The 19,985-nt window shown below is 52.7% G+C and overlaps 1 protein-coding gene across 1 annotated transcript in view; it reads left to right on the plus strand.

Annotated features, from left to right (window-relative positions):
* TRAPPC9 (trafficking protein particle complex subunit 9) overlaps nucleotides 1-19,985 on the plus strand; it is a 510,796-nt gene that overhangs the window by 304,471 nt on the left and 186,340 nt on the right. The window contains exon 18 of the mRNA XM_080803019.1: nucleotides 19,796-19,938. Coding sequence (XP_080659145.1) covers nucleotides 19,796-19,938 — 143 coding nt within the window. The remainder of the gene's footprint in view (nucleotides 1-19,795; nucleotides 19,939-19,985) is intronic.

The raw sequence follows: 19,985 nt of genomic DNA on the forward strand, positions 1-19,985 counted from the left end.
AGCAGGAGCGTTTGGCTGCTAATGAAGGGTTTAAACGTGTGCTCTTCTTTAAACTTGTGTCTGCAGCTGCTTCCCCAGGTATCTCAGAACCACGAGAGATTCTGTCTTACAGGGGGAGCAGCCGTCCTAATTAATCAACTTTAAATAATTGTACGTGGCCTTTCTGTGCTGTTTGGTATAAATCTCTGGTGAACACAACTTCCCTTTTCCTCAGAATATGCTGTTTTATGTTCTTTTTTTTTTTTTTAAAGATTTTATTTATTTATTTGACAGACAGAGATCACAAATAGGCAGAGAGAGAGGAGGAAGCAGGCTCCCTGCTGAGCAGAGAGCCCGATGCGGGGCTCGATCCCAGGACCCTGAGATCATGACCTGAGCCAAAGGCAGAGGCTTTAACCCACTGAGCCACCCAGGCGCCCCTGTTTTATGTTCTTAAAGGCAAAAAACCCACCCCAAAACCAAAAAACCCTCAAAAGCCAGACTTCACTGTTCGGGTGCAGGCGGGTGGGAGCCGGCGAGCCTCTGCCTCGGGCAGGCCTCGGCTGCTGCGGCCTCCGTGCGTCCTCATCCCCTGCGTCAGGAGCTGACCCTGCTTGGGCAGGGGAACCTGAATCCCGGGGTTGGGGGGGAGGCCGGCCGGACCACGTGGAGACTGACTGCTGGCCGCAGGGGGCCTCCGGGGACCCCGGCCCCGGACGGCAGGCCGTGAGCGGCGGCTCCATCCATCTTGGCGGGCCACGTGCTGGTCGGGGGCCTCTTGCTCTGCTCCGTGGTTCCATTCGTAAGGCCCGCCTGCTCCTTCAGCCCTTGTGGGGAGAGCCAGGGAGGGAAGGCTGTGCAGTAAGTGTCCCCATCCCCCTCTCGCTGGCCTCCGCTGGTCCCCATACCTCACGCGCTTCAGGAAACGGTCGAGAACCAAAGCTCGGCTTTGTTGTTAGCGTCCCCGGGTGCCTGTATGAGGCGGCGAGCACACTCCAGCTGGAGGGCTGAGGGGAGCAACCAGGGGCTGCTCTAGCGGTTTCCAGTCCGGCGGTGAGACACGGGGTGCACGCAGCACCTCCCCACAGCAGGAGGACAGGCTTTCTTCCTTCCTGGGGCTACCGGTAGTGTCCTCTAGTCCAGTGTATCCTGGTAAGACCCCAGGCTCGTGACTGATCACTTCCTTTGTCCCCGACCCTCCTTTCCTCTCTCCCTCCCCCGACATGTATTTCTAGAGCATTCAGGGTGCCCCAGATGGAATGTGCTGGGGACGGGGGCAGGGGGCGGCAGTCCCCGAGAGAGCCAGCGAGGGACCACGAACCTCAGAGTGGCGCAGAGGGAGGGGGTCCACACAGTGACAGAGGCAAGTCCCCTTTACACGGGACAGAGGACAGTGGGGCCAGCTGGCTGGCGGGGTGAGCACAAGTACAGGGGTGAGGGCTGGGGCTGGCAGGCCCTCCCGGGAGCAGAGTGTGTGCAGCCCAGGCTTGTGTCCAGACGCAGCCGGCTCCCGTGGGGGCCAGAGTCTTCATCACAGATGGAGATTCGGTGCGGGGATCCTGGGACACCGTGTTTGTGGAGCAGCAGGTGGGCTTTCCACAGACGCTCCTCCCCTTCCTCCCTGACCCCCCTGCTCTGCACCCGGAGCCCCTGCTGCCCGTGGAAACCACGCCCCCCGCAGTGTCAAAGGGAACGTCCCGTTATCACTTAGAGAAGGCGCCCTTCTCTGACCTTCAGGACCCGCAGAGGCACCTCGGGGAGGGACGCCGCAGCTGGCCCAGCCCTGAGCGCCCCGTGTGCAAACTGGAGGTTGCTGCTGGGTGATGCCGGTGCCCCGGCTGATGCCGTGCAGGCCTGGGGTCCAGGGGCCTGGCTGTTGCCTCAGGTCTCCATATGTCCTCCTACACTCGGCCGCCAGGCCGCTCGCCCCAGCTCTGCTCCGCACGCGGTCCCACGGCCTGCTGCCGTCGCCAGGGTTGCACGTGCCGGGTTAAGCAGGTAGCTGGCACTGTCGGCTCAGCATCTGTCTGGTGCGGGGGCCAGGTTGCCCTGGAGTGGGGGGAGGAGCCATGGCCACTTGACCTTGGGCTAGTTTTCCCATCCGTGCAAGGAGGGAGAAAGCTACCTTCTCAGAGTTAGCTTGAGGGTTCTGCGAGAGACCCACGCAGGCATGCGCTGGGCAGACAGATGCTGGCTAGCTCACGGATAATGTCCCTTTGTCACGTCCAGCCTCCGGTCAACCCCCCGGGGGTGGGGGTGGGGGAGGAGGAAGTAGCCCTTACCCTCCTCTTCCAGCTGATGGTTCCAGAGATGGATGAGCGCAGGGAAGAAAGCAGGACAAGGAAGCCTCTGCCCACTCCCTTGGCCGCTGGGGAGCGAACCCAGCGGTCTCTGAGGGAGGCACCACCACGTTCATCTTCCTGCTCGACGGCAGGCCGGACTGCCAGTGTCAGCTCTCCCCGACGGCCGTCTCTTCCCGCGTGGGGGCCATCCCGCAGGGCCCCCGTTAAGAGAACAGGAGCCCGCTTGCAGGACAAGGATCCTTTGAAAGCATTACTTCCTCGGGCAAATGGCAAGGCTGATTGGGAGCTCGTGGATTCTTTCATTTAGCTCAGGAAGGAGCACGTGCTTTTTAAAGTCGGATGACCTGACTCTTCTTGCCAAAAGTTTTAGGAGCCTCGGGTGCTGGGATAGACGCTGGGCCAGCAGCCCCACGTCCCATGCCTGGGTCGTGGCGCTGCCTCCCGTAGGTTGTGTGACTTCGGGGGAACTTATGTTACCTCCTGGAGCCTCAGTTTCCATGTCTGGAATGAGCTAGTTGGGGGTCTGTCCTGTGAGCAGCCTCCTCGCGTGAACGGGAAGCCGTGGGAACCGATCTGTGGCGGTGGGAGTGGGGGTCTGGGTGCGGGAGCCCGAGTGTCTCGGGGCCTGGACGGCTCTGCAAGCAGATCGGAGGTGTGTGGGCCGCCTACCTCACACTCTTCGTTCCTCCCTTTCGGCCAATCTTCTGGAATTCCTACTGTGTTCCAGGCCCCGGCTGGGGGTTCAGAAGTTCGCTGACACCCAGTTCCAGCGCTCGGGGGCAGGTGCAGACTCGCTGACGGGAGACGAGTGAGAGGAGTGCGGTCCCTCAGACGCTGAGGACCCAGCAGAAGCGCCACTCGGGCGGCACTGGGGACCCCGGGATCCCCCCACGCTCGGTTCTGCCGCTCTGCTGGCTTTACGGCTTTGGCTGAGCCCCTACAGCGCACAAGCCTCGGTCCCCTGCTCCATACACAGGCCTCTTCCTGCCCCCGATGCGGGGCTCTGTGAGGGACAGCTAGGGAGTCGCTTTGCAGGCGGTGGGGCCAGCTTCCCTGGCCTGTGCTGGCGGCACCCGGTGCTGGGTGCTGGGTGCTAGGGCAGTGTGGTTCAGTGGGGAGAGCCCAACTCGGAAGGTAGGTGAAGGGTTCCTCCTGGGTCACAGATCCGTGAAAACTGTCCCTCCACGTGTGAGCTGTACGCAGTGACCTTTCTGAACCTTGCCTTTCTCCTCTGTCGGGTGGAGCCCTTGCTCCCCAGTTCCTGGGCAGCTGTGTGAGCTGCCACCTGGGTCCGATGGGCACGGGAGACCAGGCTCTGGGCCCAGTGCCCACGGTCAGTGGTGCTGGTTTCCTCGTCTTCCCGCCAGGCCCCCCGAGGGAGGCGCAGAGATGGGCTCACAGCGTCAAAGTGCATTTCCTCCCAGTGAGACTGTGTCTACGGGTCTAAGCCCTCCTGTGTGGCAGTGGACTTGCCCGTGACCCTGTCCTCTCCTGTGTCATGACAGCTCACTGAACACGAACATGTTCTGTGTGCCACCATGTGACATTGGGGTGCTTGGCCACCTCTGCCAGACAGGGGCACACGTGTTCAAGCAGAGCTCACTGAAAACTGCTGTGTCGTCTCCAGGAGGGTCACAAGGGGCTTCTTGGTGGGAGGGCCTTCAAGCTCAGTTCCTGCTGGATCATTCGAGAAGATGCATTTGGCTTATGTGGCCAGGGCTCTCTGTCCATGGCGTTGTTCTGCATTCCGGTTGGGGGCCTGTGGCTTTGGCTGGGTGTCCCATAGCTGGTCATATGCCTCTGGCCCTGGATGGCCCTTTGATTCCTGGGGTGACCCCCTGACCTCCATGGGAGCTCAGCTTAGGACCCCTTCTCCTGGTCTTTTCCTCTCTTGGCCATCTGGGCAGTTAGCACACAGGAAACGGAGTTCCTGACCTCTTCCCCCCTGTTGTCCGTGGTGGGGTGCACCATCACGGGGTGTGTCCCGCTGTTCCCGCTGGGGTCTGGTTGGAGTGTGATGCCCAGATCGCCGGCCAACACGAGAGCGTGTGAACATGCCTCCCGCCAGGTGCTGGGGCAGCGCGGCCGTCAGCATCATCCCTGTTGTTCTCCATTTTTCTCCCGCAGAGACCGTGGCGCTGTCTCCTTGCAGACTGGGGGAAGTAAGCCGCGGTGGTGGAGCCCATCCAGCCACCCGTCCCTCTTCCATCAGGAACGGGGTGTTTTCTTGTTCCTTTTAGCCCCGGCAGTGCTGGTTTTCTCCTGCATCTGAACAGGATGTGACCCGCCGGTCACCTCTGACCGCCACGCCCCAGCTCTGCAGCCCGGCCTTGGGAGGTGACTTACGTGCCCATTTCCTCCTCACTCCTCTTCTAGCCTGGGTTCTCGGCCAGGCCTTCCAGCCTGACACCGGCCCTGTGGCTCGGACCCAGGTTTATGGAGCACCTGCGGCTTCTGAACCGCATCTCCGCTGAGGAGCATGTGTGCGCCCGCTCGGGCCGTGGGACTCTGTGGCCTTGAGTGCCGCAGCTGGCTTCATCGGCTGCCTCCGAGTGCCCTGTCCCCGGGGCTGTGTGTGTGTGTGTGTGTGTGTCACAGTGAGGGGGGAGCTGTAGGCCTCCTCTCCAGGCCACTGGCTGAGCCAGTCACAGCAGAGCAGGCACTGCGTCACAGCCCGTTCTGCAAGGGAGCCTCGCAGAGCCCTGAGATGCGGCGGGCACCTTCGTGGGCTTTTTCTGTACACGTTTCTGTCCTTCAGGGTTAGCCTCCAGAATAGGGGACATTTCCCCCGGTTTACAGATGCAGAAGCTGGAGTCCAGGGAGCAGCATGGGGCACTCTGGCCAGGCTTGTTGCTGGTGGAGCTCGGACCTGAACCCAGACTTTCACCCGCAGCTCAGATCGAAGATTTCGAAAACCATTTATCACTTAGAGCTATTATACCAGCAGTTATAACCTAGAAAGGGGCTGGCGAGCATTGAACAGTAAACCTTTCTGTTCTTTTCTTCATTCCTCAATTCTTTAGAAAGTAAAAAATGGCCAAGTGTCGTTCTCTGAGCATCTCCCAGACCTGTGGCCTTCGGCGGACGTGCAGCGCGTCCCGTCTGAAAGCCCTCTGCCAGCCGTTTTCTGAAGGAGGCACGTTGGAAAGGCCTCCCAGGCTGCGGACGGCAGGAGCTCCCGCTCCCGGCCTTGTAGCCGGGGTAACAGGAGCCCCTGCGGGCTTGGCTGGAAGGCTGGGGCTGGCAGCTGGGAGAACAGGGGCCCAGGGGCCGTGAGGAGTCGGGGGGAGGGTCCTCTCAGGCCGTCCCACCCTTTCTAGCCTCCTCTTCCAGCACCTGGAACGTCTCGTGTTGGCGCTCCCCAGGTAGAATGTGGGCCTGTCCTATCACGTGAGCCCCACGGACCCTGTCCAGAACCGGTCCTACATTTCTTTCCCTTCTGGTTAAAATTCCACTGTTCTTTTAAGAAGAACAGCCCATCTGCGGACAGTCAACACTGTTAGAATATTAACTTAGTTCAGATTGTAGTCTTGGTGATAACTGCTTTTCATTTTTCATGGTTAAATAGACCAAGATTGACTCCGAGTGACTGTTCGGTGGGAGGGATGAGGTAAGGGACGTAACTGCTCTGGGGCTTCTCGCCATGTCGGGGCCTCCTCCTGGGACCCCGTGGGTTTCGTCTCCCAGAAGTCCGTGAGCACCTGCCGTCTTAGGCCGTGAGGTGGAAGCACTCGGGGCGGTGACTGTTCTACCCGGCGTCCTCGTTTGCCCACTGAATACTCACGCCTGCCCCGCAGGCAGGGAGACTGTCGACGTGTCATCGCACGCGCTGGGGCCGCGGCCCAGACAGTGACGCCGTCTGCCTGGGTCACCGAGCCCGTGAACTGACCAGCCTCCCCCTTCAGAGGCCTCGTCTCCCCCGTTGCTTTTTCTTGGCACCCGCGCTGGTGGGGGGTGACCAGGGGCGCGGACTCGAGTGAAGCAGGGGGTCAGGGGCCTCGGTGGCGACTTGGCTGTGGCGTGGTGGGTGAAGGCTCTGCCCACTTTCTGCATCTTTTGTTTTTAATACGAATGACTTTTTGTGATGACTTACTGGTCGCTCATCCTGGCTTACCTGGGGCTTTACCGTTCTCAGCGGACAGAGAATGCTGCTCCTCTGGTTTTTATTATTTAGCTCCTCTCAGTCTTTGGAGTGAATACGCCTCAGGTGAGTGTAATTAGGGATGCGTGTTTTGCGCACAAGCGGTGATGCTCTTACACAGCTGTGCGTTAAAAATAGCATCTGCAGGACTGTAAGTTTTCTGCTTACAATAGCGACCGTTCTCTCAGAGGCCAGGAAGCCGTACTCCTCTGAAAGCCCTTAACACCAACGCGGAAGGTGTTCCGTTCACTCGCCGACTGGGTGCGCGGTGCCCGGCGCCTTTGCAGGGCGTGTGCCCGGCTGCGAGCTGGCACTGGGGGCACCGCCTTGCCTGGGGGTCTCCTGGGGGGAGGGACCTGACGTTTAAATGGATCACCGCGCCTGTTTCTACAGCGGTGCCGGGATCTGCCCTGTTGAGGACCTCGGCCCTGGATAGACGAGGGATTGAATCCCGCCTCGGGCTTTGGGATGCGTCACGCCAATGGCCGTCCGTGCAAGGCACAGCTTGTTGGCACGGCTCTCCAGGGCCACGGGCAAGGTAGTGTTTTGGGAGTTGTTGTCCAGGGACAAGGCCACACATCCCAGCCGGTGTGACCTTGTTGTCGTGTTCCTGCTACTGAGGCTCAGCGGCTTGGGGCACAGCCCTCTGCCCTGGCCCTGAGAGTGGGGGCGGTGGGGCCGGCTGGCAGGCTGGCCGAGCTGTCCCGTTGGCCCCCACTGCTCTGTTTCCCATCTGCCTCCCTGGCACCCGCCTGTGCTCAGCTGCAGTCAGACATCACACCCGCCAGGATCAGCCTGGTCTCCTCTCTGTTCCCTGGCTCGGGGAATCCCAAGGGCTGAGGGCTTATTTTCTTCTGCTGTTGGGGCTGGTCATCCTTGGAGAGCATACAGACTGTGAGGTCCGCCATGCGGTTGTAGCCAAATTCATACCTGGATATTGGCTCGACAGGCTATCCATTGAAGATAGTCCAGTCCACTCAAAGGCAGGTTTCTTTGAGTGGATATCTCTACTACAGTGTCAGGGTTCCTGGGCTTCCGCCTTCCAAGGACACCTTCAGTACCTGCAGCACCGCCTTCTGGAACTCATCCAGTTGGCACCTCTAGACGGTAGGCCGTGTACCACAGACCGTGTTTGGCGTGGGGGTTAAGAAGGCCTTGCCGGTGTGCACCCGTTCAGCTAGGGATGACCTTGCCCCTTGACCACTGGCCCTCGTAGTGTCGGTGGATCCAGGCATGATGCTCTGAGCAAGGCCATCGAGCTACACTTTGTCAAGGCGGTCACCCCGTCCTCTGGCACGTTCTGCTGGGGTCTGCGCTGAAGTCCTGAGTCTCTCCGCCGTGCCTGACTGTCGTGGGTGATCGTGGCTAGGGGGGCTTGGGTGGCAGGCTGTTGGTGGTAGCTCCGCACTGCTAATGATCCTGAGGGAGCTGCATGCTTTTTGTGACCCTTCTGGGGAGGGGAAAGAAGAGATGGCAGCTCCTTTGGTTCCACTCTTGAGGTGAGTCTCACGCTTTTCAAGGCAGCTGTGGACTCCACAACGGACTTGGTGTTGGCATCAGTCTGTTTGATGTTCACGTTAGTGGGTTCCTGCGTCTGGAAGGTGGATACATGGTTATCTGTTGATGGCAAATGTTCTGTTTGCAACCTAGATGGACCTTTTAGATTTGTGGGGGGTGGAATCCTATTCAATGGGAAGGCCATGAAAAGGTCAATGCAGAGATCAGCGATGGACCCTGCGTCCACTTTTCCAGAGTTCAGAGCAGCCCTGGTTAGAGCAGCTGTCTGACACATCCCAGTCTGTGTCCTCTGACCTTCGTCATCAGGTCCTAGGCATGTGGCTGGCATGATAGCAAGAAAAAGTGTAGCTTTCTGCTAAGCAGAGTGTCCACTCTGCTTCCACTATGAACCTTCCACACGCACAGACTTCCTTAAGTCTTTTGTCAAAACACGGAAGCGAAAATTAGGGAAGGAAAAGTCGAATGCGCTCTGTGGTTTAGTGACTGGAGTATAAGTTTTGGATTTAAATACAGCCGGCGCTTTAGCTATTTGACTCTCACGCACATTAAGTCATTCTGTTTAAGTTTCCTTACCTATAAAAAAGTGGATAATGGTTACGTTTTTTTTTTTAAACCTCATTCAGGGAAGTACATAGTGTACTGGGAGACCCTCCCACTGTTTATCTGGTAAACTTAAATCAGTTTAACATAAGAACCTGGCTACTTAGTCCTCATTAACAAAAAAGGACCCTTCCTTCTCTGTGAATTGAGCCTTCCTGATTCTTGAACCTCTCTCGAGTAAAGCCGTAATCGCGTTCCCACCGTCTGAGTAAACGAACTCCACGCTTTCAGCCTCGGCTGACAGACCACACGGCCTCGTGCCTGTTCGAGCAGCAGCATTGGGTGGCAGCGGAGGGATTGCCGTCCCATTCTCTAAGGCTAGAAGGCTACCAGGGACTTGACGAAGGTGCAGCGCTGTGAGGGAGGGTGCCGGGGCTCCTGAGATCGGAGAGAGACTTGTCACAGATACAGTGTTCATGAGATCTCATAGCGCATTTGGTTTGGGACCGGGATCCCCAGATGGAGATTGAGCGCTCTGTCTCTTCCACACGGAAGCCCTCCACTTCCCGTGAGTCCCAGGTGCCAGGGCCTGGCGTTGGAGTGCTGTGAGCTCCGGCTCTGCGGACCCCAGTTGAGGTGGGAGCAGGCCCGTTCCGAAGCGTGCGCTGTGCGCTGTGGTGGGGGGCACGGGATGCCACTTGCCTCCGAGGAGGAGGGTGCCTTTCCCCTGACTCTGACGGTGGCAGCTGGTGATGTGGATCTGACAGAGTGAGCAAATACTGGCACATTTGGTTTCCGACCAACACCCCTTTGTGGAGCTCCCTCTCTCCTTTCTTAGTGTTTTTGCTTCACCCTCCCCAAGGCCACTGGCGTGCCTGATGCTGGGTGTTTTTGAATGAGCCTGGATGCCTCTCTCTTGAATCAGTTGCTTGTGTGTTCTCCTCCTCCTTCTTCCTTTGCAGCCCGGTAACCCAGCAGTGGACACGAGCCAGGGTCACGTGTCCGTCGACGCGCATCCCGCGTAGATCATTCACTGGAGGTGTTCTGCACACGCACCATTGTCAACCCAGACGTGAATGAGACTTAGCCATTTGGAAACAAATTCATATCCGAATGAGATGCACCAGAATAATCATAATTTAGAAAAACTGACAACACCTAATGCTGGCATATGGATATAGAGCAACTGGGACTCTCTTATGTTGTTGTTAGCTGGAGTGTAAAATGGTAAACCTAGTGTGGAAAACTGCAGATTTTATTAAACACAATATACATCTGTCCCAATGACCCAACAGTTTCACTCCTAAGTGTTGATCCAAGAGAAATGAAAATACCTACAAAAAACTTGCACAATAATTTTTTTATAATAGCTTGATTTTTATCATCCTCCAATTGAGAACAACTCAAATGCCTATGAACTGGAGAGTGGATAAGCAGATTGTGGTGTATTCATACAATGGAATGCTGCTGAACAATGAAAAATACATGTTTGCAGCTGGCATCGTCTGTATCCATTTGTACACTGACACGGATGAGGCTGGAAGATGCGTCGCACAAGGGAAGCCACTGTAAAAGAGAACACACTATGTGATTCTGTTTGTAAACGTGAAATCCAAGGGAAAGCAAATCTAACCCATGGTAAACAATTTTCAGGAAAGTGGTTGCCCATGAGAGTGTCTGTCTTGGATTAGAAGGGGCACGAGGGAGTTGCCCTGGTTGGTGGAAGTGTTCTGGTCTTTATCAGGCTGATAGTTACAAGAGGAATATGTTTATCAAAACTCAACTGTGCACTTGGCTGTACACTTTCCATGTATGTCAGGTGCACCTTACATCAAGAAGGAAGTCTTGGCAAGCATGGGACCCGAGCTGGTAGATGTGCTCTTTGCCCTAGTGTGCACGAGCAGTTAGGACAGCATTTTCTGTGTGTCCTGAGGGTGAGCCGTTGAGCACACACACTGAGGATAGTGGGCCCTCCAGGTCTCACGGCCAGGGAGGGTTGTTATGCATGTGCACGGGGCTGGGGGGGGGGTGGAGTTCAGATGAATCTAGCCTAAGTTTGGAACTTGAGGTTTCATCATAAACTCCCAGTTTGTGGAAACTTCTTTATCATCGTCCATATATACATATACACCGGTGTCTGTATAAAAACAGATCCGGAGCTAGGCGTCCACGTGTGTGCACGTGCACACGTAGGGACAGGCATACGCACACACCTCACACTTGTCCACTGAGAAAGCCTCAGAGCAAGAGCGTCTCAGTAGCAGTGAGCCCATCTAGGACCCGTTTCTTGTTATCATTCCCCCTCAAAATGATCCGATCTTCTCCAAAGAAATGGCTAGTTTCCAGGGCAGGGAAAATAGAAGATGATCCCGGGACATCCTGCTGTTCTGTAAAGCGAGGGCTCACCCAGAGACCCGTGGGGGCACGTCGCAGGGCACAGCAGCCGGCCCAAACGGATGCCAGGCCTGGGATAGTCTACGGGCCAGCCGAGTCATGGCAGTAATGGATTGTAACCCACTGGATGAACCACGAAGCCATTCATCCATGCAGATATTAACCATGTTAAGTGGGGAAGAAAAATCTCTTACAGTAGATTGGCATCTAATAAATGTGAAATGAATGATGACGTTAGAAGATTATGGGTGGGCGCCACGCTCGTGCGTGCGAATTTAGTGAGGGGTAAGGTACTGACCAGTTCTCTAGTGCGTCTCCACACAAATTACTGTTAGTAGGGGGAGAAGAGGAACTAAACAGAAGAGGACGCTTGCAGCCATTATCTTACCATATTTATCATATATTTATATGAAAGAGGCCGACAGAATTCTAAAACAATGGGATAAAAAACAGCACCAGAGACGGTGTGCAACTGTGAAAAATATTTGCAGTTTATATCCCAGGCAACGAGTGATTCCCTTACTATATAAATAAATATAAAACCTATAAGTCTGGAAGAAAAAGGACTGATAGGACAATTAAAAAAAAAAAAAAAAAGGTCAAGTGCTACCAACTAATGAAAAAACGGTGAAAACGGTGCTTTTCTTTACCCAAAATCAGATTTCTGACTTGGTCTTTTAACGGCCCCCTCCATGCGAAGCTGGTGTCCCAGGCCTTCTCAGCCACTGAGGGGCTCCTGTGGCCCTCGAGTACCACCGTGTTGCTCTGACCCATTCCCGCATTATTGTGGACGTACCGTTTAATTCGTAGTCACTTGGCATCTTTAAGGCACAATTAACACTGAAGAAAGACTTTGGCTGAAAGTGCTAATTAACGGGAAGGTAATGGTAAGGCTTTCATTTGTTTGTTTCATTGACCTTAAGTAAACCACAGGGCTGGTCTCTTGGGAATGAGCCCCAGCTGGGACCTCTGGTCCTGAGTGTTTGACTTATTAAGTGGCTCATATCACAGCTATTAATCTTACGTCCTGTCTCAGAAATAGAGCAGAAGGGAATCTGTGGTGACAGGTCCAATTAAGGTCTTTAAAAATTAGAGATCTGTATCTTAGACATATAAATTAGGGTAGTGTACAAGGGCGATGCTTTCTCTCTGGCAAGAGCCTTATTTAGGTTAGAATCATGAAACATTAGTAATACAGAGAAACAATAATAGTTCATTTAGGAACTGGTGAGAACCTTACGTAGTATGTGGCACAACTCTGATTGTACAGACGAGGATATGGGGTCCTGGAGGAGGCGTATGACTTTTCCAGGATCTTGTGATGTTTTAATTGTGGTAAACCATAACTTCACTCAACGATTTTTACTGTAGAACCTGGGAATCCTGGCGCAGCACGTTTGTACGGAGACGTGAGCAGTCCCACATCAGTGCGGCCCGTGCCCTCACTTGCGGTCTTTTACTGTTTGCAAGTGCTTGTGTGCTTACGAATGGTCAGAAATCAGCTTCGAGTGCAAATCGCTTTCTGCAAAATACAGCCACACTCACTGTGCGGCTTGATGAGTTTTGACCGAAGCACATCCCCTGTAACCGTCGCCACCAACACCATCATGATGTAAAACACTCCCGTCCCCCCCAGAAGTTTCCCTGACCCTGTCATAGCTGATCCTTTCTTGCCCCCAACCCCAGGCATCTGCTGATCTTGTTTTTGTCCCTGAAGACTAACCTTTTCCAGCATCTCCTGCGCGTGCCAGCATGTGGCACAGCAGACACTCTCTCACTGAGGATAATGTCTCTGAGACTCTCGACTATTGTAAGTGTCGGGACTTTGTTCCATCTTATTGTGGAGTCGTATTCCATTTTACGATGCACTATGATTAATCTGGTCACCTGCCTCTTCTTGGACATTGAGGATACTTCCAGTTTGGGATTATTATGAATAAAATTTCCATGGATATTTACATACATGTCTTTGTGTGGATATGTGTTTTTATTTTTCTTGGTAAGAGTTTTTTTTGCTGAATAATATGTTAGTTCTTTAAGTTTGTAAGGAATTCTGACTAGTTGTTTTCTAAAGTGATTGTGCTATCTTCTGTTACCAGCAGCAATTTCTGAGGGTTCCAGTAGATTCCTTATAAGATTTTTTTGTTTTGTTTTGTTTTGGTACATGATAGTGTTGTCTGTGACCGGACAGTTTTTACTTCCTTCCTGATATGTATGTCTTTAATTTCCTTTTCTTACTTTATTGAACTTGCTAGGATCTCAAGTACAATGTTGACAAGAGTAATGACAGCTATGTCCTTGCCTTAATTCAGATTAAAATCTGGCCGTTTAGTTTACCATGAGATGGGGTTTTAAACTACAGAAGTTCTTCGTGGGTGCACTTTGTAGGTTGAGGATCTTTCTATACCTAGTTTGTGGAGATTTTTAAAAAAAATCTTACGTGGGTTTTCAATTTTGTCAGCTGTGTTTTCTGATGCTATTGAGATGATCATATGGCTTTCCTTTCTTGTCGGTAATAGTCTCTTAATAAGATGAATGACATGAACGGATTTTCTGATATTATACCAACCTTGCATTGTTGAGATAAACTTACGGGATCATGATGTGTTTTTCATCTTATCTATTACTGAATTTAGGGTTTTTACATCTAAATTCATGATGAAGATAGATCTGTGGTTTTCTTTCCATGAAAACTCTGTGTTATTTTAGTATTTGGGTAAGACTTCTCTCATCAAAAGAGGGGGGACATTTCCTCTATCTTCTGAAGGTGTTTGTATAAAACTGGTCTTGTCTCTAACCCAGGGTTTTGTGGAATTCAGCGGGGAAACCACCTGGCCTTGGACTCCCTTTAGAAGAGGGCTGTTTTCAGTTGTGAATCCAGTGTCAGCAGTGGACATGAGGCGCTCAGGTTTTCTATTTTGTCCTGGTTCCATTTGGTAATGTGTTTAAGTTGACTCTATTGGCACTAAGTTGTTTGCACTATTTTATTATCCTTTTAATGTGTGCGGGATCACAGCTGACATTCATTTTCAATATTGGTAATTACTTTCTTCTTCTTTTTTTTTAAGATTTATTTATTTATTTGTCAGAGAGAGAGAGAGAGAAGCGAGAGTGAGCATAAGCAGACAGAGTGGCAGGCAGAGGGAGAAGCAGGCTCCCTGCCGAGCAAGGAGCCCGATGTGGGACTTGATCCCAGCATGCTGGGATCATGACCTGAGCTGAAGGCAGCTGCTTAACCAACTGAGCCACCCAGGTGTCCCATCTTCTTCTTCTTTTTTTTTTTTTTGATCAGACTAACTTAGAGGATGGTCACATTTATTGATATTTTCAAGAATTAGACTTTGTTTTTCTCTATCCACTTTCAATTTAATAATTCCTCATTTTGCCTTTCTTCTGAAATGTCCTTCCTTCCTATCCAACTCCTGGGCTTCCAGATGTAATAGTCTTCGGTATCTCCACATACCCTAGGGTACTGCTCTATACCATATAGCAGTTTATCTAAAGATGTCCCCGGGCTTGTGTCTTTAGCTCAACTTGAGTTCCTGTAGGTGGCGTCATGCCTTCTGCCATCTTCCTTTACACATAGTAGACGTTTGCTTAGGGTCAGGGGGTGAGCGGGTGGATGGATGAATGAATGCTCTTCAGAGCAGTTTGCAAAAATGGCCAGAGAGAGGGCTGCTTAGCCATGTGGATCTGCATTTAAATCCCCAATGTGCTGCTTCCTGGCGAGCGGCCCGGGGCTTTCTCCTAATAGCTCGGAGCCTTGCTTATGCAACAGGACTTTCCTTGTAGGACTCTTAAGAACTTTGGCTCCAGTGTGTATAGAAGACTTATTATGGTATTTGGTACCTAGTAGGTGCTCAATAAAAGGTAGCCACTGAAAGACCTTTTATTTTAGCTCACATAATAAATTGTATGCCCAGAAATTTTTTTTCTTTAGTTCCTTGCCCATTACTGATTTATCTAATAGTACTTTTTCCGGGTAAGGACCACAGCATACTCTGAAAAGGGAAGTCTTAGGGTAGGGTAACACATTGCTTCTCATTATTTTATGATTGAAAAAAAAGTTGGAGCATCCTATGTCTTTTACCTTACCAGCCCACTTTCTGGTTTTATTAAAATATTCTAATTTTATAGGGCCAAGGAGGGCTTTTTTTCTTTCAAGGAAGGAGGAAAGGCAGTAATACTCAATAATTTCACAAAATCTTTAATTTGCTTGATTTTTATAAATTATCTTCCCTGTAATCCTGTCTTTTTCTTGGTTCTTTACAGAGCAAAAGACTTAGAAAGAAAATAGAAATATAGACTATTTCTTCTTTGTTTTATAATACTTGATTGTTATGTATCCCCATGAATTTTTTGCTGCCTTCCTAGGTGATTTCTACTACATCACTCCCTGGATGTGACTCTTAAGTTTACCTTAAAAAAAACAAAGTCGTGTGACATTTGTGTACTTCACGGGTTTGGGCATTTCGAGGCCATTACTCAGAACGTTTGTTTCCCTGACCACCGTGCCTGCGATCTGCGAAAACTACCATGTATATGTTGGTGGTTGGGTGGGCTTTGTGGATTAGCGACTTAGTTCAGGCATCTGTTTGCTCTCTCAGTGTTTACTGAGCTTTCTGAGACCCGGGGCCACACCCGACTCGTCTCGTTTTAAGCACAGAGCCTGGCGCTCAGAGAGTACCCAGAAGTGTCTGAAAGGATGAATGAAAAAATAGAGCAAACAAAGAAAAGTCAGTTGTATTCAGGAAGTTGTTACAGGAAAGCTTCTTGGGGGTTCCTGGGGACACCTGACTTGCCTTCAGGTCAGGGTCCTGGGGTTCTAGGATCCAGCCCAGCGTCGGGCTCGCTATTCAGGGTGGGGGGGGCTGCTTCTCCTGCTCCATATCCCCTGACTTGTGCGTGCGCTCTCGCTCTCTCTCAAATAAACAAACAAATAAAAATTAAAAAGAAAGACTTATTGGGATGTGTGTATATGGGGGTCTTGTCATTTGCTGCTGATGAGGGATTTTTCAAAAAGCGTAAGAAACATTCACAAGAAACCAGCAATCCTTTGGGGTTGATAGAGCAGTACTTTCTGCTACGGAGAAAGGATTTGGGATTTGGGTGAGTCTAAAATATGATCTTCGGGTATTAAAAAATATTCTGTATTTTCTTGAGCCCTTTTAAGTGAGGAAGTGTAGGCGTCTTCTTGGATAAGACGTGGCTTTATATCACGTTTATGTAGGTGGAGAGAATCAGTGGAGGCCTTCCTGGTGGTACAGAAGTTGAAGGGCACCTGTAAACCTCTGGGTGTGAAAGACACTTTGAAGAAGAGGGTGGGAAGTGCGCTTTTAAAATGACGCTGTGAGCCTTGGGCAGACATTTTTCCAAAGCCAGTAACAAAGGACCCGTCAGCGCATGAGAAGATGCTCAGTATCACTAGTCATTAGGAAAATGTGCATCAAAACCAAAAAGAGATCCCACTTCACACCCGTTAGGAGGGCTCTTACAAAAAACAAACCTACGAGACAGAAAATAACAGATGTTGACAAGGATTGGAGAAACTAGAACCCGTAGGCACTGTCGGTGGGGACAGAAGATCTAGCAACCGTGGAAAACGGCACAGTCACCCCTACAACAATTAAATGTGTGTACATAAGTGAGGACGCAAAGGGCGGAGAGCGCGTCTCAGGACCGCTGTCTCCCCAGGTTCATGGCAGCGTCGTCCACAGCAGCTGAAAGGTTGGAGAAACGCAGGTGTCCCTCAGCAGATCCGTAAACACGATTTGGCCTGTACAAGCAGGGGTGTGTTCTCCAGCTTTAAAACAGACCTTCTGACACTGGTTACGCCATGTGCGACCCTTGAAGACATGAAACTGATAGAAACAAACCGGTCCCAAAAGGACAAAAGCTAGGACACTTTCTCCATGAGGTTCCGAGAGTCCTCTCATTCATAGGCACAGAGCATGGCGGTATCCAGGCCTGGGGGAGGATGAGGGTGGGAGGCGGTTAGCGTTTCTTGGGGATGGAGTTTGGGTTTGGGGAAATGAGGAGAAGTTCTGCCGCAGACGGAGAGCGGTGATGGTTGCCCAGCTGTGTGGGTGTACACCATGCCACACAGCTGTACACTTAGCAATGGTCGAAAGGGCCCCTTTTATTATATATATATATATATATATATATATATATATATATATATATATATATATATAACGGTAATAGAAAATGGGGAATGGGGGAGAAATAGCCCTAAAATCCATTTCCGGTTTCTTCCCATTTTAAGCCATGTTGTGTCCGGGTATGAGACGGCGAGGCTGCAGCGGGAGAAAGGATGTCTTTGAAATGAGTGTCTCCTTGCTCTGCTGCTACATTTTCTCATCAGATCTGCGCTGAGCTGGGTGTTCCTTATTGTCCCCGTGTCGCAGTGGGGAAGTGGGCTGGGAGCGGAGGGAAGGCATGGCCAGGATCTCGGGGAGCCAGAGGGCTGCCCTGAGCCTAGCGCCCACACCCGCTCCCCGCACCCGCTCCCCGCACCCGCTCCGTGCTGCTCCGCATGTCTCGAGTCTCCCGGGAGGGTTGCTGTCCTCCTTGGAGTGCCCTGTCGCTGATGGCAGGCTCGTAAAGGGTGTGTTCTTCATTTTATAAACTTTTTTTTTTTAAGATTTTATTTATTTATTTGACAGAGAGAGAGAGATTACAAGTAGGCAGAGAGGCAGGCAGAGAGAGAGAGGAGGAAGCAGGCTCCCTGCTGAGCAGAGAACCCGATGCGGGGCTCGATCTCAGGACCCTGGGATCATGACCTGAACTGAAGGCAGAGGCTTTAACCCACTGAGCCATCCAGGTGCCCCTGTGTTCTTCATTTTAAAAAAGTCTGTAGCTGGGGCTGCTTCTCCACTGGGAGGAAGAAACAGGTCAGTGGAAGCACAGACCAAAGGCCGAACATCGTCTCGCCAGGAAGGTTCATGGGACTGGGCTCTTGAACCTGCAGCGGAAGGCAGGTGGCTCCTCCTGTCCTTCTGGAAGCTTGGCTTCCCTTTGCTCTTACCAGGTGATGGGATACTTACGCCTTACCGGGAGCACGTGGCTTTGAAGCTCGGGCTGGCCACCGTCCGTGCCAGCCCTGTTTCTCCGGGCTCCGTGTGCTCTCACTTCCACGAGCGTCGTCCGTGCTCAGCTGACGGCCAGACGCGCTCCTTTCTCACGCCCTTTCCCACGGCTCGGCCGCAGCAGCGGGCGTTCTGCTTGTCTTCCGGGAGGTCTGCCTGCCTTGGATTGCCGTGACTCTGGCCTCTCGTCTCAGCTGCTGGTGCTGTTGGGGTCCGCTCTGTGGCACCACTGCCTAATCCGCGGTCATGAAGGTCTACTTGTTTTCTTCTTACAGTTTATCAGGAAGCTTTTTACAGAAAGAACCAGATGGGAAATACTGAGTTTTGCCGGCCACTCACGGTCCACGTCGTCTGTTTGTTTGTCATTGCTGTTGCTTTGCAACCTTTGCAAGCTCTAGAAAGCGCTCTCAGGCCCGTAAGACCGGCTGCAGGCCACATTCGGCTCCCGGGCCTGTGTTGGGAGCTCGCTGTGGAAGACAGAGTCACTTCGGCGTGCAGTTGAGCTGGGTTTGAGATTTCTTGTTGCTATAGTTACATGGGTGCACCACAGGCTCCAGAATTCCTCGGATGTTGTCTTGCATGGAGGCGTGGGGGAGCAAAGTAGGGACTGCCGAGTGCCAGGCATTTTCCCAGAACGGTCCTCGTCCATCCTCTACCCTCCCTGCGTGCCAGTACCACCAGTGGGCTCTTTCCACACCTTTGCTCCTTCCCCGCTGGTGCCGGTAGCAGGAGCAGACGGGGCCTCCCTGCTGTCCTCGTCCCACCCTGGGCGCCTGGGTCTCCTGTGTTGGGCCCCGTTGGCATCCCTGCTCCTTCCGCACATAGCGGCCATCTCCACCTAATACCTGGTGGGCACTGTGGATGAAGGGGTTTTCCAGCCCGGCTCAGTGGTGGGAGACCTCTGACAGCGCTGGGGTGGGATTCTGGCTCGGGACTGGCTTCTGCCCTTCGCCCCACTAGAATGGGTATTTATCCCTGCCTTTGTGCCCTTGGCATTGGCGGCCCCTCCTCCAGAAGCTTAGGGTTTTGCTTCAGAGGAGAAAGAAGGGTCTGGTTGGGGATGAGAGGGGAGTGTGGGGTTGGGGCTGGGGTTTTGATTTCTTCCTCTTCCTTTAGTGGCCGCTCACCTCCTTCCTCTGTGCCTGCGCTACTGCGGGGCTCCCTCTGTCCTCCCGCACCCTGACCAGTCCTTCGTGTCCATGCCCAGGGAGGTCCACGGCAAAGAGCCTGCAGGGGCGGGAACGTCCTTCTTGTCTGGGCTCCCGGGAGGTCTTCGCCATTAGTAGAGCCTTCACTCGGCCTCAAGCAATTCATTAGCCTTGAGCCAATTCCTTCCTGCCGGCCCATATGGTGGCCGGCTCTACGCCTGCTCACCAGGTGTCCCTGCCCTGCCCTTCTAGAAGGGCCTTGTACATCCTTGGTCTTTTGGCTCCATGGTTGCCCCATGACCTCATCTCTTGATGGGTTCAAGGAAGTTTCACGGGTTTGTAGCTTGTCAGCTTTACTGACTGTTGGCCTGGGAGCCCTACTCTACCGCTCAGAGAGAAGTGCCCCTTCCCCCACGCCCCTCATCTGTATGTTTAAGGGATGCTGAGGGCGGGTGTTTTTCTCTCTCAGATGCTCTGTGAACCACAGAAGAATTGGGGAGCCCTTTCCATTTGTGCATCTGGGAAATGTTAGCACAGACACAGGGCACCATCGGAAGGACGGCGCGGGCGCCGGCTAGCAGAGATGCCCAGCGGGTTCTCTCCAGCCTTACTGAAGTGAAGCCTGCCTCCTGGGAGAACGCTGATCTGATTGTTAACATATCCTTTTTTCCATCATTCTAGACCCTGGAAGCTATCCTGAATTTCAAGTACTCTGGAGGGCCGGGCCACGTGGAAGGATATTATAGGAACCTCTCCCTGGGGCTGCACGTGGAGGCCGAGCCGTCTGTTTTCTTCACCCGAGTCAGCACTCTGCCGGCAACCAGGTAAACGGAGCTCGGCTCCATCCCGGCCTTTCTGTAGCCTCTGGCAG

The sequence above is a fragment of the Martes martes genome (assembly GCF_963455335.1).
Source record: "Martes martes genome assembly, chromosome: 4".
Classification (NCBI taxonomy): domain Eukaryota; kingdom Metazoa; phylum Chordata; class Mammalia; order Carnivora; family Mustelidae; genus Martes; species Martes martes.